Genomic DNA, 22,268 nt, shown 5'->3' on the forward strand with positions numbered 1-22,268 from the left:
TTGGTGCATTGATTCCTCACATCCACTTACAATGACCATCTCTCCATCATAAGGTCAGGAGTGCGCCTGTTTGCTATTGATTCTACAGTGCTCAGTTCCACACCTCCAACAATGAAGCAGGCCATGTCAGCCTACAGCAAGACCTGGACAACATCCAGGCTTGGGCTGATAAGTGGCAAGTAACATTTGCGCCACACAAATACCAGGCAATGACCACCTCCCCTTGACATTCAATGGCATTACCATCACCGCATCCCCACCATTAACATCCTGGGACGGGTCACCACTGACCAGAAACTCAACTGGATCAGCCACATAATTACTGTGGCTACAAGAGCAAGTCAGAGGCTGGGTATTCTGTAAAGAGTGGCTCACCTCCTCTGACTCCACAAAAGCCTCTTCACCATCTACAAGGCACAAATCAGGAGTGACTCTCCACTTAATGTTTCAATAAAATGCCTCTTGAATGGGAAAGACTTGTAGCAGCAGTCTTACAGTTGAGTAGTCCAGTCCCAGATCAGGCACAGACTCAAATCTGTTTGGTGTACCCATAATGAATTTCATCAGTTGTTACCTGTGTCATGAGATGAAGCAACCCATAATAACAGCAGCTATGTATCTTGCATAGAATTTTACAGCAGAGAAACAGGCCATTTGGTCCAACAGGTCTATGTCGGCGTTTAAATTAGAGATAGAGGGGGAGAGAGAGTGCCAGTTCATACCAGAATAAGACTATTATTTGCCTACATTATACATCGCTGTATTCATACATAATGAGGCTTGCTCAGGATTGTATGAAATAAGATGCGGGGGAGAGAAATTCGGTATAGCCCCTTTTGGGGCGCTAAAAGTTGAAAAATTAGCTGCAGGCGCTAATCATGCTCGCCTCCCATGAAATTCAGTTTTAGCGCTCCAAGAGGGAAGTGGACCACTAAATCAAGCGCTAAACACGTCTCTTAGGGCACCAAGGTCCGAGAGCGGGGTGGTAGCGGCAGAGCGCTAAACAATTTCGAGCGCATTGTAAATGGCACTCTTTCATCACAGAGGCTGCTTCCCTTGCTTAAAGGGAAGGGCCAATGATGCTGCACAAGCTAGTTGTCATCACTTCAGTTTTGCAAGGTGACCTGGGCGAAACACTCTCACAAAGTGGAGGGCTTGGACATCTTGCACCAATGAAAAATTAAAAACTTTGCGCAGGCACCAGACTGGTGCAATTAATAAAGGTTGCGCGAGCTGAAAAGCATTCACTTTAATTACCACTCCCGAAGTGGCCAGTTGAGTTCACAACGCTTCCTTTTGCTGGCATTGTTGGCGCGAGGTGATAAAGCAGGGGGCGCAAGTGAATTTTCCATCTGGGGCGCTGCGCACTTTATGATGTCACAATCTGCGAGGCACTAGAGGTCCAGGTGCTAAGAGTTAGCGCCAGCGCTAAACCAGCACTGAAGTTCACGGGCATCGCTGCATTCGCCGCGCCTGGACGCTAACCCTTTAGTGCCCCGTTAGCACCCGTCAGGCACCAACAGGAGGCGCTAAAATACCGAATTTCTAGCCCAGGGAATTTAGAATCGTGTTTTCCAGCATCCAAAACCTCTAAGGTGCAAGAATTGCCTCATGGTTAAGGTATGAAAGGGTTCTGCTTGACAAACCTTATAAACTACAAAAATTTAAATGGAGATAAAAACAAAACTGGAGTCTGAAATAACACATGGAATGCTGGACATGCACAGCCAGTCATTCAGTAGCTGAAAAAAGAACGATACGTCAAACATTTAAGATGTAATCTTTTGTCCCAAATGGCATAGCCAAGCTGAAGAATCCACTGGTCCATGCCAGTTCCGATGAATGGTCCCACCTGAATCATGAGCCGTTCTTTTCTCTTTCACCATCTGTCCAGCGTGCTGCAGCTTTCCAACAAGGTTCTGCTCGTCATGCAAAAATATGGTCTACTTCAAGTGAAAGTCCAAACTTTTGTTAATTTACTGGAATATATATCAATAAAAGACCCAAAAGTGAAATGGAGGTGTTGACTCACAACCTGTGTCCAAATGACGCTATTTACATCAGACTGAATGAGCTGATTCAAATCCAGCCCCTCAAACACCAACAGTCTCTTCAAAATGACATTATGGAATAATTGAAGAGGCACATCTTTCAAAATGCTATTATTGATCATTTTATTTAACAGACATAATGTGAAGGCATCGTTTTCTATTGATTACATCCCAAATTCATGGCACAGAGAGAATAAGAGAAAAAAACCTTTTCTTTTAATATGTAATGCTGGCTATTTAACAGGTTAACAACACGGCAGTAAATCAGCAAGATAGTCTCCAATTTGATCCATTTGGTTCAAGTTTACAAGCAACAACTGCCAGTTACTATTACATACCATCAGGTAAGGCAAATCGTTACAGCATCCAAGGAGGAAAAAAAATGTTTTCCAGAAAAGTCTATGGAAAGTAAGACGTCTATCTAAACATAGTCTAAAGCAAAGCAAGCATGCACTGCAAGGTGTAGTTTTACAGGATGCATAAAGCTGGTAAAGAGTGTGTTCTGAACATTTTCATTGTAAATCAGACAAAATCTGGAGCTATGAGCAGTGGAAACAAGATTTCATATCAGACCAGATGATGACTCAATGGGGTAGGTTCTGACTTTGTGCGATAGAGTAAAACAGGTGATAGCAAGTCAGCAGCCTGTTTTACATCTCTCCTGAGTATTATTTTCACTGGAAATAAAAAATCAGGAGCAGGTTGTAAAACAGGCTGCCGATTTCACTATCACCCATTTTAGTGGGCATAAAGTCAAGATCCAGCCCAATGTCTGTGTATCACACCTTGCACCATCGTGATTTTCACCAACACCATCACAATAGTACCTGCCATCCCAAGATTGGGTCACGAGGAGTCGGTCTCAGAAACACCTGGGTGAATTCTGTCAAATTTCGTGTTGTAGATTTACGTTCACACTGGCCACGGCTACAGCTTTCTCAGAATTGGACAGTTTTACCAAATGGCCTCCTTCTGTGCTGTATCATTCTACAAACTGAATAATGATTTTTTTCAAGTAAGAGCTTTCTCTTGTCCTTAGCAGCATATCCTTGAGCAACAAGGCTAAGTGCAAGAGCATTCAACTAATGCCCTTTCCAATTAGGAAGGTGACCAGCATTAGCTGCCAGGATTACGCAGTCCCTTTTCCCATTGCAAACGAGCTGGAAATTAAGGCAGAGTAAGTGACCACTATAGGAAATAGCTGTACTTTTTCCCCTTAATGATCTCCTTGTCAATATTAAATAGGACTCAGATAGACCTTGATTTTTTTTTGTCCAGCAATTCCTAAGTTCCCTGACAATTTGAGGAAAAAAAATCACAAACTATCGGTAAAATTATTATACTTTTTTAAAAGAAAACAATCAAAATTCATTAAAAGAAAATGCTGGAGTGTGCTTCTGAGCCTGACCCTACTGTGTACAATTCTGGTTGCCACAGCACGAAAGGATATTGCAGCTACTGAAAGGATATAGAAGAAAGCAACCAGAGTGATTCAGGGGCTGGAGGGATTGGATTATGAGGAGCGATTATTCTAAATCGGGCATGTTATCGTGGAAAAGAGAAGTTTGAGAGGTGATATAGAATCGTACAGCACAGAAGGAGGCCATTCAGCCCATCATGCTGTGGCAATAGTATTGCTGTTTTTAGGATTCTAAAGGGTGTAGGTAATGTAGACCAGGACAGGCTATTGCATCTTGTCCAGAACAGCAGAACCAGTGGACACGGCCTGCGATTGAAGGGGATAAATTCACAACTAATCTGCGGAAACAATATTTCAGTGAGCCAATGGTCAATCTATGGAACAGGCTCCCTAGGGAGAACCGTCGGTGGAAGCAGTTAGTATTGATTTATTTAAATGCAAATTTGATGGGTTTCTTTCAGAAAATAACATTTTGGATTACAGTATATGAGTAATTTGAGAAAGGAGATGTGGTGAGTGTAGCATTGCTTGAGAGGAACAAAGGTGACTTTGGACCTCTGGTTCCCAAAGCTCTCCACCACTGGGGGCTTTCCTCACCTCATGTCTGGGTCTGTTGTAGACTAATGGATAGAGATTGACTGCTGCAATTAGTCAACAACTCCATTATCGATGTATCATCCGACTACCAGGATGGTAGAAGGCAAACTAGATGGACTGGTCTTTTTTGGCCTAGAAATTCCTATGTTCCTCTATAATTTTTGTAATGAATATTGTTATATTTCAAATTTAATTAAGGTCTTTAGAAACTAGAATATGCTGCTTTAGCACTTCATATTGAGAATGCTAACGAGCACACTTTAATAACAAATACTTCCGTAAGGCTCCATTGGGTTTCGATAGCCCCCAATGTACCAGGTGCAGTGTGCTGGAAAGGAAATATGATGCCAATGTAGTGCACTTCACAAAACTTTCTTTTCCATCTATTTCAATGGGAAGCAAATTGATTCTAGTAATTATTAGCTTCGCAACTAACTTGCTAGCTTCATAAAAAAATATATACTACATTGTTTTTTTTTTAAAGTGGTGCAGGATCAGTTTTTAAATAAATAAAGTGGGGCCAAGGGCAGTAAAATTCATTTTTCTGAAATGTGAATTATAAAGTTTTTTTTTTAAAGTCCGTTGTACCAATATCTAAATTGTTGATGGGTTAACTGATCATTTTGTAATGTGAGAGATGCCAGAATAAATTCAAAACGTGACTGAGGGGCACAGGATATTGTAGGATGACTAAAACACTTCTCCATAAGTGGGAGAAACGAGGGGAGGGCACTAGCTGACCCACATCACACTTCTCCAGCCAAAGTGATCAGCTCTACACTGGTGGAGAGAGAGAAGCCTGAGAGGAATGTTAATACCTATCCTCTCAAATGTGGACTGATATATGGCAGTGGGGACCTTGCTAAAAAATCAGTGACTCTTTAAAGCAACTGGTGAATATTTTGGTCAATTAAGCTGGAGTTCCCAGTTAATAGCAACTAATGGATCTGCAGTAATACTGAATTATTTCTAGTTTAACAGAAACCAGTTATCTTCCAGTAATAAATTGCTTTAGAGTTCTCTGATACCCATTAACAATTTGCAAATAACTACTCAATTGCAAACTAATAGCTGCTACCAAACAATGAGTCACAGCCTAAGTTGCATGATGATTTTTCAAGTCAATTAAAAATTTATGACCAACGAGTTACAATTATTAGTAGCGGCTATTAATACTTTATACTTTTTTTTATTAAATGGAGCCAGTCCTCCTCACCACCACTTTAGACTTTGCTGTTTAAACTCCCTGAAGATCTGATAAAGCAAAACCTACTTCAGGAAGAATAAAACTACAGAAATATTATTTTGGAGTAAGCTCCATTTCCCAGCGCAATGCATCAGAAGCGAGCTGTCTCTATGACAGGATGTTAGGATGCATGGTGATGACAGCATCTATCCCTACTGAAATTGTCAGGGCCATCTAAGGGGCTTGCATTGTGATGATATAACATTGCACTCCTATTTGCGAGAACCTTAAATAAAAATGGCTATCTTCTGCGATAAAAGGAAAACCACCAATGTTTAAAATCTGGAACAAATACAGAAAACGCTGCAAATACAGTGGGTTGGTCAGTATCTGAAAGACAAATTGAAGTTGCCCTGATAGATAGAGAAACTGATTTTTCTTTTTGCAGAAGCTGGATTGCCCACTGTGCATCTCCAGAGTTTATTTTTTTAAAAATCTGAGCTCATGTTCAGTGACATGAGTATTGAAGGGGGACGGGGGAGGAGGGGTGGGTGCTACTGTTAACAACAACTTGTATTTATACAGCGCATTTAACGTAGTAAAACGTCCCAAGGCACTGCACAGGAGCGTAATCAGACAAAATTTGACACCAAGTCACATAAGGAGATTTTAGGACAGGGGGACCAAAAGCTTGGTTAAAGAGGAAGGTTTTAAGGAGCGTCTTAAAGGAACAGAGAGGCAGAGAGGTTTAGGGAGGGAATTCCAGAGTTTAGGGCCTAGGCAGCTGAGCTTACTAGAAATGCGGTATTGACATCAATACATGGGAGGAAACTGTCAAAGATGGCAAACTGTGGCAATGTGTGTGCAGGCAGGGAGTTAACGGGTTCGAACAAGCTAAGATTCCAAAGAGGAAGAGAAACATAGACAGAGGAGAGAATGTCAGTCTGTTGCGATCACACCATCAACTGGTTGTCTTTTATATGTCAGTTTTGTGGTAAAATATGCCTCTCTAGGATTTACAAAGCCATCTAAATGCTCACCAAAGACTTGGCCAATCTCGAAACTCAAATCTTTTTTTTTCTTTTTATGCTGAGAAACAATCCTACTGGATTATCGAGGGATTGCCAAAGGAAAAAAAGAACTGGAGAATCGTCTTTTTAATTCCTCCACCCTCTCCAAACATTTGGCCATCAAGTCAGTGTTGACAGCTGAACATCGATGGGACTGGCTTGATAAGCAGAGTGGACTTAGAAAGAGAAATTAGGCGAAGTCATCACATATTCAACTGTCGGCATGTAAACCAGAGATGTTAGTATTGTACTCTATGGTTGCTTTAGTGCAAACTCTTTTATTTTTTAGCAAGTAAGCAGAATCAAAAGCTTGATATACCCGGTGCAATGGAGGTGAACACAACCAGTTCACTCATCTGGTGTGGAGCTCATATGACGTTGGATCAAAGCTCTATTGACCAATAAAACAACAGCTGCAGGCAGTGAAAGTATTATTTAGAAGCACATCATTAGGCCAAAAAATTCCCTTCAATAATACAGTTACTAAACATAATACAACTCAGATTTCTGATACACAAAACTGAACAAGGTGGCTATCTAAACTCAAGCACAAAATTGTACCATAAGCCTTCTGGAGGTCTAAAGGGGTTACAGTCTGCCTTCACAGACATCGATGCATCTTGTATTAGTCAAGCGTAGTCCTCACTGTCCACTGTCTGTTGGAACAGAAAAACAAATGTAACCAAAGAAGCTGCCAGGAAAAGGTAAGAAATGTTCCACATAAAGGGCATTTTCATCATCTTCAACTGTGTCTTACTTCAAGGTGCATTTAAAGCAACATTTTGTCAGCTACCTAACGGCTCAGTGGATAACTGCACCATATGGTGGGCTACTGACCCGTACGTACAAGTTAAGGTCCCAGACTCAATGCTCATCTGTGTTAATTAGCTGAACTCAGCTGGCACTGTGGTAGAAATGGCCTCGTCATCTTTGAGTGGAACAATCAACCACAGCTCCTGCTTTTAATCACCATCCACTGATTTCTGCTGAAAGTAAATATTGGGTAAGGACAGAATCGCCTTCAACTGTGATAGCTCCCATGGCAGAACTTTCAAAGTCCAGATCACGCATGAAGAATGGCCATCAATGGAGCCATCCTGATTTGATTGCGGCCTTATACACAACGGAATGAATCTGGATACTAAAGAGGAGTAAACCTGATCAAAATGGCTGTGCAATAGTGCAAAGTTTTTAAAGGGACAATATTCCAAATATTCTTTCCTTGTTGGTTGACAGCATATCCTACTGTATGCAGCGGTTGAACAAATGAACAATTAAAGCAATGTTTTGTCTTCAAATTCATTTTGGTAAAAAACTGCTCATTAAAACTAATGAAAACTCTGACTAATTGGAATCTTAACTAATCCACACTTTCAGTTTTTTACTCCATGATTTTGTTTTTCAAATATTTGTTTTATTATTTCTGCTGTTTAACATTATTGTGAAACAAGAGTTTGACATACCTTCATCACATTCATCAATATAGGGTATGCGGTCATTATTCTCCTTATCTTCTGCAAAACATTGTATGGTATTGAGTCACATTAGGCTTATTAAGAACTTTTGTCACATGTGTCAACTTGTGTTCCATACAACTTAAAGCAAAATATATCTTCCACTCCCCTTCCCTTCCAGCATTCTGAAGGGACCATTCCCTCCGCGACACCCTGGTGCACTCTTCCAGCAGCCCCAACATCCCTTCCCCTTCTCCCCGCACCTTCCCATGCAAGTGCAGGTGATGCAACACCTGCCCTTTCACCTCCTCCCTTCCCACCGTCCTAGGCTACAAACACTCCTTTCAAGTGAAGCAGCAATTTACTTGTATTTCTTTCAATTTAGCATACTATATTCGTTGCTCATGATGCGGTCTCCTTCTCATTGGGGAGGCCAAACTCAGATTAGTTTATCGCTTTCCTGGACATCTCCATTCAGTCCGCATGACCATGAATCTCCGGTGTCGCTTGCCACCTCAATTCTCCATCTGACCTCTCTGTCCTTGGCCTCCTACACTGTTCCAATGAAGCTCAACGCAAGCTCGAGGAAGAGCAACTCGTCTTTCTACTAGGCACTTTACATCCTGCCGGCCTTAACAGTGAGTTTAACAACTATGGGGGAAAAATTCGGTTGCTTTGCACCTCCCGTTAGCGCCCTAAGAGGACGCAAATCAACTAGCGCCTGGGCACAGCGCCGCCAATGCCTCCCGCAAAATTCAGCGGGAGGTTAGCGGCGGCGCTAACCATTAGTGCTGTGCCGCCGGCGATGATGTCACTGCCGTGCGCTGCGCCCTGCTTGCGCCCCGGCCGCGATCTTCGGTAGCGCCCCCTGACTTACCGCTGGATGCAATGTCCGACGGGGTCAGGGGGGCCTACCTGCGGCTGGGGTGGCGCTATTTAAAGGTGAGTGCCGGGCAGCCATTTTTGTTGCTGGCCACCTGCCAGCACCTGCTTGCGCCCCCGTCCCCGGCCTCCTGACCACCCCCACGCCCCCCGTGGCGTGCTGGCTGTGGTCCATGAGCCCGGCATTTCTCTCGAGTGCCGGGCTCTTTTGCCGGCACTCCCGATCCCCGGGGGCCCAGCTGGGCCCTGGGTCGGGCTGCGCAAGGCCCCTCCCCTCGCAGCACCCCAGGAGGGAGGCAGGATGCTTCCAGTAGCGCCCCGCTTCCCTCTTGGGGTGCTACCACTCAATTTCAGCTGCAGGGGTGCTAATTTTTCCGGGGCACTAAAAGTGGCGCCCTGGCGAAGTTAGTGCCCCAAAGGGGGCACGACTCAATTTCTTCCCCTATAGGTCTTAATCACAGGTCCCATTTTGTCTCAGACAGCAGGTGCTGGCAATGGAGGACGGATGCACCAGAGCCAGTGGAAGTGGGGGAGATGCGGGCTGGTGCTTGGGGTGGGGGAGGTGCGGGCTGGTGCTGGGGTGGGGGAGGTGCGGGCTGGTGCTTGGGGTGGAGGAGGTGCGGGCTGGTGCTTGGGGTGGGGGAGGTGTGGGTTGGTGCTTGAAGGGGGGGGGAGGTGTGGGCTGGTGCTTGATGTGGGGGATGTAGTGTCCGGGTATCAATAATACTCGGACTGCAGGAGAACAATAATACAGGTATTTACTGAACAGCGGGGAACTCAAGACTGAAATACAGAAGCCTGCTATGGCTTTATATACAGGGGTGGTCACTGCCGGTACTGCAGTATAGAATCAGTTCTTCTCTTCCCCTTTTAGATAAACAGTACGTAACATTCATTTAACAACTAAATAATAACTAATTACAATTACAATTTTCTCTGTACTATATAAATCAACTGAAATAATCATTTATAAGTTCAGTCTTTGAGGAGGCTTCCTGATCCTGACTGGATAGCGCCTTTCTCGAGTATCCTGTTCTTGCGGCGGAGTTGATTCTGGCTCATTGTCATTGGTTGGTTCGTCAGCTTCCAATACCACTGCTTCTGAGGTAGACGCAATCTGTACTTCAGGTTGATTACCAGGTGCACCTGCTCGTAGTATGGGTTTGGCTTGTTCCTGTGACTCTAGAATCTGGTCAGCATGGCGTCTCACGATGCTCTCTCCAACGTCCACTGTGTACATTAGTGGTCCCTGCTGTGTGCATATTGTTCCTGGCTGCCATTTTTCTGTTCGGTAGTCGCGGGCCAAGACTGGTTGCCCTGTCTTGAAGCTCCTGGTTGGCTTCTCATTTATGTGCTGGAATTGCTTATCCTCAACATCTCGTCTTATGTTTGGTTTGAGCAAATCCAGGCGACATCTTAGCCTTCGGTTGAAGAACATTATGGCTGGAGCTTGGTTGGTAAGCAAACAAGAAATTATCCACCTTGTGTTGTAGTGGTATGTCGTCATTATACATTGCCTTTATTGCCTTTTTAAAGGTCTGAACAAACCTCTCAGCCAATCCATTTGTGGCTGGATGATATGGGGCAGATGTGTAATGTTTCACCCCATTATTCCTCAGAAACCTCCGGAAATCCTCGGACACAAACTGTGGCCCATTGTCGGAGCAAATCTGTTCTGGCAAGCCATTCCTGGCGAAGATGGTCCGTAGGACTGCAATAATTTTCTCCGTGGTGGTGGAGGACATTTTGATGACCTCTGGCCATTTCGAATGGGCGTCCACAGTGATTCGGAACATTGAGTCTATAAATGGACCAGCAAAATCAATGTGTACCCGTTGCCATAGAGATGAGGGCCACTCCCATGGATGTAGCGGGGCCTGTGGTGGAGCGTTTTGGACCTTCTGGCATCCTGTGCATCTCTTGGTCATATCCTCGATTTCTTTATCGATTCCCGGCCACCACACAAACGCCCTGGCTAGGCTCTTCATTTTTACCCCTCCCAGATGACCCTCATGAAGCTCATTGAGCACTCTATCTCTCAACTTGGGTGGAATTACCACTCGGGATCCACACATCAAGGTCCCCCGGCACACTGACAGCTGTTCTCTCCTTGGCGAGAGAGTGTCGGGTCATTTCGGGTTTCCTTCTCTATACTTGTTTGTAACAGGTAGACATTCGACTATGGTCGCATGGAATATCTCAACAGGGTCCACTGCAGGTGCTTCCTCTACGGTAGACAACGGTAGGCGCGACAGCCCATCAGCGTTTCCATGCTGTTTCGTACCCTTGTACTCTATGTCGTACTGATGTGCCCCTAGAAAAAGTGACCATCTTTGCAGCCGTTGCGCCGTCATCACCGGAACGCCCTTCTTTGGGTTAAAAATGGAGACCAGGGGCTGATGATCAGTCAGTAGGGTGAATTTCTGCCCGTGCAGATAGTGATTGAACTTCTTCACCCCCACACCAGGCTGAGGGCCTCCCTGTCAATCTGGGCGTAGTTACGCTCGGCTGAGGTTAACGAGCGCGACGCAAAGGCTATTGGCCTCTCTGAACCGTCAAGGAATTTGTGTGACAGCACCGCTCCGATGCCGTAGGGAGACACATCACATGCTAACCGAATTGGTAGTGTTGGATTGTAGTGGGCCAATACTTCTTTTGAAGTGATTAGGCATTTACATTTCTGAAGGCACGCTTACATTCATCACTCCATTTCCATGTTACTCCAGTTTGCAGCAGGGCGTTCAGTGGGTGCAGAATTGTGGATAAATTCGGCAAGAACTTATGGTAGTAGTTCACCAACCCGAGGAACGACCTCAGTTGCGACACATTTTCCGGTGCTGGAGCCTTGACTACAGCCTCAATCTTGTCCGGCGACTTATGCAACCCTTCCTCATCAATCATGTGGCCACAATACGAGATTTGTCTCCTGAAGAACTCGCATTTGGGGCGGTTGGCTCGTAGCCCATATTCCTGTAATCTCGTGAGCACCTGCTCCAGGTTGGCAAGGTGTTCACTGTCATTTTCGCCCGTAACCAGGATGTCGTCCAAATAACACTGGGTCCCCGGGATCCTTTGCAGGACTTGTTCCATCGCCCTCTGCCAAATAGCCGGGGCTGATGCTACCCCGAATACCAGTCGATTGTACTGGTAAAGGCCTTTGTGAGTGTTTATTGTGAGGTATTTCCTAGATGCTTCTTCCACCTCCATTTGTAGATACGCTTGGGCCAGATCAATCTTTGTAAAGCATTTCCCTCCAGATAGTGAGGCGAAAATATCTTCTATCCGGGAAAGTGGATATTGTACTGTGTGCAGGACTGGGTTCACAGTTACCTTGAAGTCCCCACAGATGCGAACCTTCTTCGGTTCCCCAGGTGTGCTGCTCAATGATTTCTTCATTACAGGAATGATGGGTGTGGCCCACTCGCTCCAGTCCACCTTGGACAGCACACCTGAACGCTCCAGACTCTCCAGCTCTGCTTCAACGGCTGGGCGGATCGCGTAAAAATTTTGGGTTTGCGTTATCTTCGATTTTTATCGTTGCCGTTACTCCTTTTAGAGTCCCAAGTCCTTGTTGGAACACCTCTTTCGCGTCAGTTAGAATTTTTGACAGTCGTCCAGGTGTGATGTCATCATCCTTTTTATCAGTCACAGTTAGCGCCTGAATGGAATGCCAATCCAATTATATTTTTCGGATCCATTCACGTCCCAATAATGGTGGTCCTCCATCTGGTAGTATATATAGATACAGTTTCTGTGTTTCCTTGCCGTTGTATTCAACTGGCACCCTTATTTTTCCTCTGGGGTAGACTTTTTGCCCCGTGTATGTCTTCAATACAATGGACGTGTCCTTCAAGGGTACGTGTGAGAATAGCCGCTCATAGTCTCGTCAATTCATGACAGTTAGGGCTGATCCTGTATCCAATTCCATCTTTACTGGGGACCCTGCTATCATGAGGGTGACCTAAATGGTTCGGTGATCCTCCTTTGCGATCACGTTGTGTAACTTTAGACAACTTAGTCTCCTGCTCCGAGTCCTTATCACACTCTCATGATCTTCCGAACTACTGTCTGTCAATTTCTTTACTTTCTTGTACTTTTCCTTAGTAGTTCTTGTAGTGTTGGTTTTCTTTCCCGACCTGCAGACTCTTGCTATGTGTCCCATTTTCCCACATTGCCTGCATACTTTGTCCTTAAACCAGCAGTCCTTCTGATCATGGGTTGTTCTGCCGCAGCGATAGCACTTTTCTGCCCATACGCCATTTAGTTAGCGCTGTATTCCTGTGGTTTCTGTTGTATTTCCGCAGCTCCCCGTGCTGCTGCTTCGTAGGATACTGCCACGCTGAAAGCCTGTTCTAGCGTCAGGTCCTTTTCCGAAAGTAGTCGTTTCTGGGTTCCTTCACTCTGGAGCCCGCAGACAAACTTATCCCGTAAGGTGTCTGCCAGTCCTGCTCCGAACTGGCAGTGCTTCGATAACTTGCGTAGTTCCGTAAGATAGCATTGCTCTCCTCTTTGTGCTGGTTTCTTTTATGGAACTTGAATCTTTCTGCTATCAGCAGCGGTGTAGGGTTTAGGTGTTCCTGTAAGATATTAACAATCTCTTCAAAACTTTTCTCCATTGGTTTAGCTGGGGTAATTAAATTCCGCAATAGGCCGTACGTTCTCGCACCCATCAAATTTATTAATACCGACGCCTTCTTTCCATCGGCCACTTCATTTGCCTTGCAGTACACTTCAATTCTTTCCACATACGTGGTCCAGTCTTCTACCTCATTGTCGAAAGCAGTGATATTGCCACTCTTGGGCATCTTGGGTGATTTAAAATGGCGCCTCCCGCACTTTTCCTTCTTCCCCAATGTAATAAAATGGCGCCTCCCATGCTTTTCCTTCTTTCCCTTGCTGCCACGCTGCTCCTAGCGTTCTACAGGGTAATGGCGGCGACCCACGGCTTCGGCGCGTATCACTTTTCCTTCCCCTCGTTCTATCCTCTCCACGCTGCCTGGTTTTTGAGCACCGACCGCGCCCTGTGCGCTCCACCCTCTCTCTCTCTCTCTCTCTTCCTCCCAACGACGCTGCACAGCCCCTTTGCAGAGCCGCTCGATCGAGCCCAAGCCCGCCGCAGTCCGGAAGGGTCAGCGCACTACCTGCTACCAGCACGACTTGCTAGAACACCTCGACTGGGGAGCCAGGCCCAGCTCTCCACAGCCTCCCCTGCAACTCTCTGATGGATCCCTGGGCGGTTGCCCGCAGTCGACGCCCGCCGTTCTGACTTCGAACTCCAAGAAGCTTCTCTTCAGGGAAAAGATCCCCGTGAGGTGATGCAGTACTGCAGGTGAGTTCGAACCTGCCCGTCGCCAGTGTAGTGTCCGGGTATCAATAATACTCGGACTGCAGGAGAACAATAAAACAGGTATTTACTGAACAGCGGGGAACTCAAGACTGAAATACAGAAGCCTGCTATGGTTTTATATACAGGGGTGGTCACTGCCGGTACTGCAGTATAGAATCAGTTCTTCTCTTAAAGGTACATACACAACAGGGGAGGTGTGGGTTGGTGCTTGGGGTGGGGGAGGTGTGGGCTGGTGCTTGAAGTGGGGGAGGTGCGGGCTGGTGCTTGGGGTGGGGGAGGTGCGGGCTGGTGCTTGGGGTGGGGGAGGTGCGGGCTGGTGCTTGGGGTGGGGGAGGTGCGGGCTGGTGCTTGGGGTGGGGGAGGTGCGGGCTGGTGCTTGGGGTGAAGGAGGTTTGGGGTGGGGATCCCCTATCGGTACATGGCTGGTGGAGTGGTCCGCACCCCCTGGCGTCTACCCACCTTTATTCCTGGGCCACAAGAACGTTCTCTGCTTTACCAGATTTTACATGCTTCCCTCCCCCATTGCTATTTTGCGGTAACCATTTACACCTGCTCTAGATCCAGTTTTTGTTTCTTTACTTGTCCCATTACCACCCCCCCCCCCCCCACTTTGCCTTGCAGGAATTCTCAACAGTTTTGTGAAATCAGGAATACCTGCCCACTACACGCAGCTGGGAGCAGTAGTGAGGTATGGGGGAGGTGGAGGGGGAGTAGAGTTCCAGCATGAACTGGGGATCAGGAGAAAAGAGAATGCCAGTTTGAACTGAGGGTATATGCCAACAAAAGCGGGGGGAGGGGGGAGAGTTACATAGGCTGGAATTTTCCGGGGAGGTCAGCGGGCGGGATCGGTAGCGGGTCGAGTGGGAAAGTGTTTGTTTTGACAGCGCTGTCAACCCGCTGCAACACGCCTTCCCCAATGGCGGGTCTGTCAGCGCTGAGCAAACCCGACAGGCAGCGGTGGGCGACCCAATTAAACTCATTATAATGTACATAACAGACCCTTAACAGGCTTTTTTAACTTACTTTTTAACTTTAATTTCATGGCAACGGGAACCACGCTGTTCGGGGACCACATCATGCAACCTGAGGTGGGAGTTCAGTGGCCATTGCTCCAGCTGATTACTTGACAGCTTCAAATGTACAGTAAAAGCTCCCACCTGACAGATCTTCACTTTCCTCAACCACAAGCTGTTTCTCAGTCCATTTCCAGCACAGATTCTGCAGGCTTTCCACTTTCGACTTTCCATTCACTCTTAACTCATTAACTCTCTCACCACTGACAGATCACTTCTGTCATCTCTACTTTACCTGCCATCTATTCCAACAACATGGGTGCCCTTTTTGCTCTCTCAATTTGGTCCTCAGAATCCTACCACGATCAGCCCCAACACCAACAGCACCAGGTACACCAGCAGCACCAACAACAATACCAACTGTCTCCGCAATCACCTGCTGCGGCACAGAACAGAGGGCATCAGCACCCAAGCACATTGCTGCCCGGGAGGTCAAGGATGGCCTCACCATGGTCAGATTTACTTCACTTGATGCTCTACACCCTGGCTCCCACATGATGCATCAGGTTGGCACCACCCCACACCAACACCATAAAGCATCCCTACAATGCCCAAGCCATTCCTTTCACACTCGGTACCGTTATGTCTCACCATTCACTGCAACTCACTAAGCTACTTCCAAAGGTGCACACAAATCTGTCCAAGAATGCAAAGTGTTGAAAATAAAGATTTCAGTGTTTGACAGCACATTAACAGAAACTTCACAAGAACATTGGATACAACACCCAAGTGACTACCCTTGTGTGTTGTTAGTTGGTATGATTGCACTAGGATGAGGGTGAGTCGTGGCTAGTGAGACGGGGATGTGATAATGTAGATAGGGATGGGTGGAGGTGCAAGGTAAGATGGTGTGAGTAAGAATGTGCAGAAGTAGGGTAGGGAAGGCAGAGTGATGGGGATGTGAAGAGAGGCACAGCAGGGTGAGGTTGAGTGTGGCTTTGTACTAACGTTTCATGATCTAATGAGATCATTGAAAGGTTTGCGCCACTGCACCCAGGTCTTCCTGATGACATCCCTGCTTGTGACCTCCTCTGCAATGTGCAACCAGGCTGTGTTGGTGTCTTGGGGAGGTCTCTTCTGCCCATGGGAAGGGAAGAGGACCTCCCTGTGTGTTGTGACTACCTCCATAAGCATATGGAGGGAGTCATGGGAGAACCTGGGTGCAGCCGTGCAATTCTGTGCAGTGCTTGTCAGTGTTTGCAGCTCTTCAATGCTGTAGAACACTGACAGCACAAATGTCAAAAGTAAGGTGGCCATGGTCCCTTTAAGGAAACCGGCTGATGACGCATCATGAATGACGTCACCAGACCCGCTTCCTCTAATTGGCCAGGAAACGCGCTGGGCGAGCTTAACAAGCCCTATCAACGGAAATTCATTTTCCAGAGCAGGCTGGAGCCAGCAGCGGGATCGGGACCCGCCACTGACGTCGCCCACCCCGGGCCCGTTGTGATAAGGAAAATTCTTGGCCACACAGTCTACTGCATAGAAGCAGGCCATTCGGCCCAACTGGTCTATGCTGGCATTTATCCTCCACAGGAGCCTCCTCCCATTCCTCTTCATGTCATCCTACCAGCACATCCTTCTATTCCTTTCTCCCCCATGTGATTATCTAGCTTGCCCCTAAATGCATCTTTGCTATTCTCCTCAACCACTCCCTGTGGTAGTGAGTTCAACATTCTAACCACTCTCTGGGTAAAGACGTTTCTCCTGAATTCCCTATTGGATTTATTGGTGACTATCTTATATTTATGGCCCATAATTTTTGTGCTGGCATAAACTGAGGAGTGGAGATGGGTGCCAATTTGAATTGAGAAAGAGAACAGGTCTAAATTGAGGGCTCATTTTGAGATGGCTGAGCCATCTTGACTGAAGCTGTCGGTCAGCTTTTGCAAACTTTCTAGCCTAGCATTTAAGCTTTCAGCTGGGAAGTGGCACATAGCGCAGGTAGTGTACAAAAAATGCTGCAAAAAATGAAAAAAAATCTATCTTTGCGGGGTCTTGCTTCATTTGAACAGCAGGAGGAACAAATCACGGCCTACCTACATCAAACTGAAATATTCACTTGATAAAAGATTTTTCTTTTGCCTCAGGGTTGCCAGAAGACCCCAAGGTAACTTGTGTTCACCAGCGCACTCCTTTTAAAAAGAGTTTATAATTCTTACCTTGAGTTGGAGAATTTTCTTCATCATCATTCATTTTCTGTGTACCTGTTTAAGCAAAGAAACCACTTTTAAGTAAGTCTAGAATCTGACGAGCAGGACTGAATTGGGAATTATTTTATGGCATGATTGCTTTTCCCTTCACTGTGTACTAATGCAGAAAGCTTGTGAGAAATGGTTTCATTCTGTGCAAAACTGATAACAACAAATGGATCCAGAGACAATAAATTGGTTCCAAGCTTTTAGTTTTGATAAATGTGAACTGGCTCGTAGGTAACAGTTCCTTCATAACCCCAGCGCTACAAGAAGAAATGAACATCAGCTTTCTGCTCACTGCTGGAGGCCATCCATGGAGAGTAATTCAAACTATTTAACTCCACTCTGTAAAGCTCGATGCCTCAGATGCAGCTTAAGCTATTTAAAAAAAACATTTGTACAGGTTTAATAGGAGCCCAAGTAAAAAAAAGAAAAGAACTTGCTTTTATATAGCTCCTTTCATGACCTCAAGACATCCAAAGCACTTTACAGCCAATGAAGTACTTTTGAAGTGTAGTCACTGTTGTAATGTAGGAAATGTGGCAACCAATTTGTTCACAGCAAGCTCCCACACACACAGCAATTTGATAATGACCAGATAATCTGTTTTAGTGATGTTGATTAAGGGGTAAATATTGGCAGGACACCGGGGATAACTCCCCCGCTCTTCTTCGAAATAGTGCCATAGGGTCGTTTACGTTCATCTGGGAAGGCAGATGGGGTCTCGGTTTAATGTCTCATCCGAAAGACGGCACCTCCGACAGAGCAGCGCTCCCTCAGCACTGCACTGGAGTGTCAGCCTCGATTTTTGTGCTCAAGTGTATGAAGTGACAGTACAGGGTAAACTGGTGAGGCTTTCATAGAAACTAGCAGATCTCCTATGGCGTTGCTCATGCAGAGTCAGAGGATATGCTACTTTATTAAAGGAACATTATACCATGTGACACACAGTGCAGTATAACAGTTAATCACCTGTCGTGATGCACCTGATAAAAACAATCTCTCACTTACTGCAACCATCTTTCTGCTTCTTTTCCATTGTTTTTTGTTACATTATCTTAGTCTTCCATCCTCTCTGTTAGTGCAGCAACAACTTTAGAAGTAACTACTGAGCTCATGTGTAAAATGTATTTTCTACTGGAGTCTAGATACATAACTGCCGAGAAAAGTTTGATACAGTTTATTTGGAAAACTTTCCATCATTTTCATTCGATTTTTTATACATATACGTAAATATATTTTATGATGTGTACGTTACTTTATGTGAGATGATCTATTCCACTAAAGCTGGACAGAAAATTATAATGCTGAATCATGTACCTAGTAGGAATTTATTATTAGGAGAGTGATTTGTGACTCTTAACTTTAAGTTGTTTCTTGCTGGACCACAAAACATTTTTGAGCCTGGAAATTACCACTGGTGATATTATTGGACGAATACGTCAAGGGTTTGTAAGATATTCATCTGCTATCTTAATTGAAGTGTTTACCATTTATTTAACAGGTTCCCATAAATAAAATAGACCACAAAAAATTCATAATCAGCCATGTAATAGCTGGTTGGGGGTATTTTATCAACCTACATCATTAATACTTCATGAAAGAGAAATATTTTATATCATGAACATGCTGAATCCATGAATAAGGATTAAGGATTGGCATGTATATAAATGTGTTCTTTTAAGTATACAATGCCAATGGAAATCAGTTCTGAATGGGGGTTAAGCCTAGTGGTCCGAAATTCCAAGGCTACCGCAATTTAAAAAGGAAATATTTTGTGGGGTTTGTTCAGGTACCAGAAACAAAGGTCATCTCAAACACATGCGTCAGTAATTTGGCTGCAACTGCCTTAAAAAACTACAGATAGAATTTATAATATGCTTGGGCTCATGTAAACCAATGCTGAGATAGGTGCCCATTAACTTGATGGTGCAGGTTCAAGTCGTGTGGCATCACCAGGAAATAGATATGTTTTTAGTATACAACAGGTCAAAATATAGTTTGCGAGAGAGCACTGTCCTGGTCCTCTCCCTCCCCAACCGCAAATTATACTTGGACAATGAGCATGTATATATACTACACTGGCAGAGACTGGACTCATGCGTTGTTGCATCACTGTTCTCTCCCCCCTCTTTCCCCCATGCCTCCCGGAAAGCTAGCTAATTAGGGAAAATGGATGCATTCCAGTAACACTTTAAATCATTAAAAATAGCCTTTAACATAGCATTCTCCATCTCCATGAGCACAAGAAATTTAAAAATACCGTAGTCATGTGCAACAGGATAAAATATTACATTGAAAACAACAGCACGCGGGTGCAGAAGGATATTTTATCTCACTCTGGATCCATAATATTTTCTTGTTGTCCAAAGTGAAGCCAAATCGGAACCAGTCTGAATTGAAGCAACTTTAAACAGCCGTACATTGACCTAATTCAATTCAGTTTGGGCGTGAAATTCCACTTGGACCTCATGCAAATATCCACCAGTCAGTGGGTTTTTGAATGAAACATTATCTACTTCCAGCATGACCTCGAGAATTTACAGTAAGTCAAAGAAAAAAAATTCAGTCTAAAAGCTGAGACTATCTTTCTGTCAATGCAGAATAACGATCCCCTCATGCACTGCCCACGAAGGTACTTCTGCTGAAGCAAGAGACGGACTCAACGATGATTCAGACAACCTTATGAAGCTAGCACCCGTACCTCTGGAAAAGTTGAAAGCACACATGATGCTGCCAAGATGGATAACCCTAAACTCAACAAAATTGTGTGACTAGAGCCATGGATTAAAATAGAAAAGCATGACATAATAAAAAGCAGCTGAAATGTGGCTGCAACCAGGTCAGGATGGGAAAGTAAATATACCTGGGTATAAAACTTTCAGAAGGGATAGAGAAGGGAAAAAAAAAAAGTATTATTAATCAGAGACAATATCAAGGGACGAGAGCTTATGGGCTTAAATAGAGAAGTGGTTTAAACAGAATCTCTTTTGATTGAGCTGAGAAATAGCAAGGGATCAATCATATTACTGGGAGTATATTATAGACTGTCAAATAGTGGAAAGGAAATTAAAGATGAAGCACTACTTCGATCAAGGCTCTGGTTAATGAAGTGGAGCAATTAGGCCACCTAAAATTGGGGGAACATTTCAGAAGCACCGATCACAATATAATTAGCTTCCAGTGTAAGAATAGAAAAGGTAAAAGAAAAGTTGAGGACAAAAGTACTGACTGGATAAAGGAAAATTATAACAACTTGCATTTATATAGCACTGTTAACATAATAAAACGTCCAAGGCACTTCACAGGAGCGTTGTAAAACAAAATTTGACATCAAGCCTTAAGGAGATATCAGGACAGATGACAAGAAGGTTGGCCAAAGAGGTAGGTTTTAAGGAGCGTCTTAAAGGAGGAAATAGAAGTGGAGCGGTGGAGGGGTTTAGGGAGGGATTTCCAGAGCTTAGGGCCTAGCTGAAGGCACGGCCACCAATGGTGGAGCGATTAAAATTGGGGATGCGCAAGGGGCCAGGATTGGAGGAGCGCAGAGCTCTCAGAAGGTTGTAGGGCTGGAAGTTACAGAGATAAGGGTGAGGCCATGGAGGAATTTGTACAATATAGTGGTTATGTTACTGGACTAGTAATCCAGAGGGCTGGACGAATGATCCAGAGACTTGAGTTCAAATCCCACCACAGCAGCTGGGGAATTTAAATTCAGTTAATTAAATAAATCTGGAATAAAAAGCTAAAAAGTAAAGGTGAAACTACCGGATTGTCGTTAAAAACCCATCTGGTTCACTAATATCCTTTTAGGGAAAGAAATCTGCCGTCTTTACCTGGTCTGGCCTGTATATGACTCCAGGCCCACAGCAATGTGGTTTGACTCTTAACTGCCCATCTGAAATGGCCTAGCAAGCCACTCAGTTGTCAAGAAGGCGGCTCACCACCACCTTCTCAAGGGGCAATTAGGGATGGGCAATAAATGCCGGCTTTGTCAGAGATGCCCACATCCCATGCACGAATAAAAAAAAACACTCCTAGGGCCGGTACTGCACGGGTTAGATACAGGCTCGTGTGAAGCAGAAAAAACGCCGGCATAGACGAGTTGGGCCAAGCGGCCTGTTTCTGTGCTGAAATTTCTATGTTATTTTGCAGAATATTAGAATTAATATTTTGGACACTATGGGGAAAAAAGTGATATGGGGATCAGGTGGGAAGGTGTAGTTGAGGTCGAAGATCAGCCATGATCTTATTGAATGGCGGAACAGGTTCGAGGGGCCCTATGGTCTACTCCTGCTCCAGTTTCTTATGTTCTTATATTTCAGTTTAAAGCAACTGGTAGTGTAATTGATTGAAGACTGTACAATATCTTCTAGCTGGCTTTATCTTTTACATTTATTTGTGGAACTAGACATTCAGATATAAATATGCCCGTTGGAATTGTGTTAGCTATATTGTCACCCTTCTCACAGAGCCCTCTTAAATTGCCATCCTTGGAAATAAAATAACTCCCAACAAAATAAGAGTCCTGATCGAAGCAGCAGCAAAATTGTAAATGTTCATTAATTAAATGCTGAGGGTGACGAAAAAAACCAACACAGAAATTAAATACTACTTGATCAATATATTTTGGGGATGAGCACATTTAAACTTGGACTGTCAACGCAGGTATTCAAAATCATGCAGGGTTCTGACAGAGTAAATAAAGAGAAACTACCAGAGGATACAGACTTAAGGTGATTGGCAAAAGAACCAGAGGCGGCACGAGAAAACATTTGTTTGCACAGCGAGTTGGAATGCGCTGCCTGAAAGGGCGGTGGAAGCAGATTCAATAGTAACTGTCAAAAGAGAATTGGATAAAACATGAAGGGAAAAAAATTGCAGGGCTATGGGGAAAGAGCAGGGGGGTGGGATTAATTGGAGAGCTCTAGCAAAGAGCCAGCACAGGCACGATGGGCCGAATGGCCTCCTTCTGTGCTGTATCATTCTAAGAGGG

General features: G+C 44.8%; 1 protein-coding gene across 2 annotated transcripts in view; it reads right to left on the minus strand.

Annotated features, from left to right (window-relative positions):
- Nucleotides 1-2,157: 2,157 nt before the first annotated feature.
- Nucleotides 2,158-22,268, minus strand: part of macrod2 (mono-ADP ribosylhydrolase 2) — a 1,321,175-nt gene continuing 1,301,064 nt past the window's right edge. For both annotated transcript variants that reach the window (XM_085981648.1, XM_085981646.1), the window contains 3 exons: nt 17,243-17,287; nt 7,788-7,838; nt 2,158-6,980 (listed from right to left, as the gene is read on the minus strand). In XM_085981648.1, coding sequence (XP_085837774.1) covers nt 6,967-6,980; nt 7,788-7,838; nt 17,243-17,287 — 110 coding nt within the window. In that variant the 3' untranslated portion in view covers nt 2,158-6,966. The remainder of the gene's footprint in view (nt 6,981-7,787; nt 7,839-17,242; nt 17,288-22,268) is intronic.

This window comes from Somniosus microcephalus, chromosome 3 (assembly GCF_052327205.1).
Source record: "Somniosus microcephalus isolate GS21.2 chromosome 3, FLI_Smic_1.0, whole genome shotgun sequence".
Classification (NCBI taxonomy): domain Eukaryota; kingdom Metazoa; phylum Chordata; class Chondrichthyes; order Squaliformes; family Somniosidae; genus Somniosus; species Somniosus microcephalus.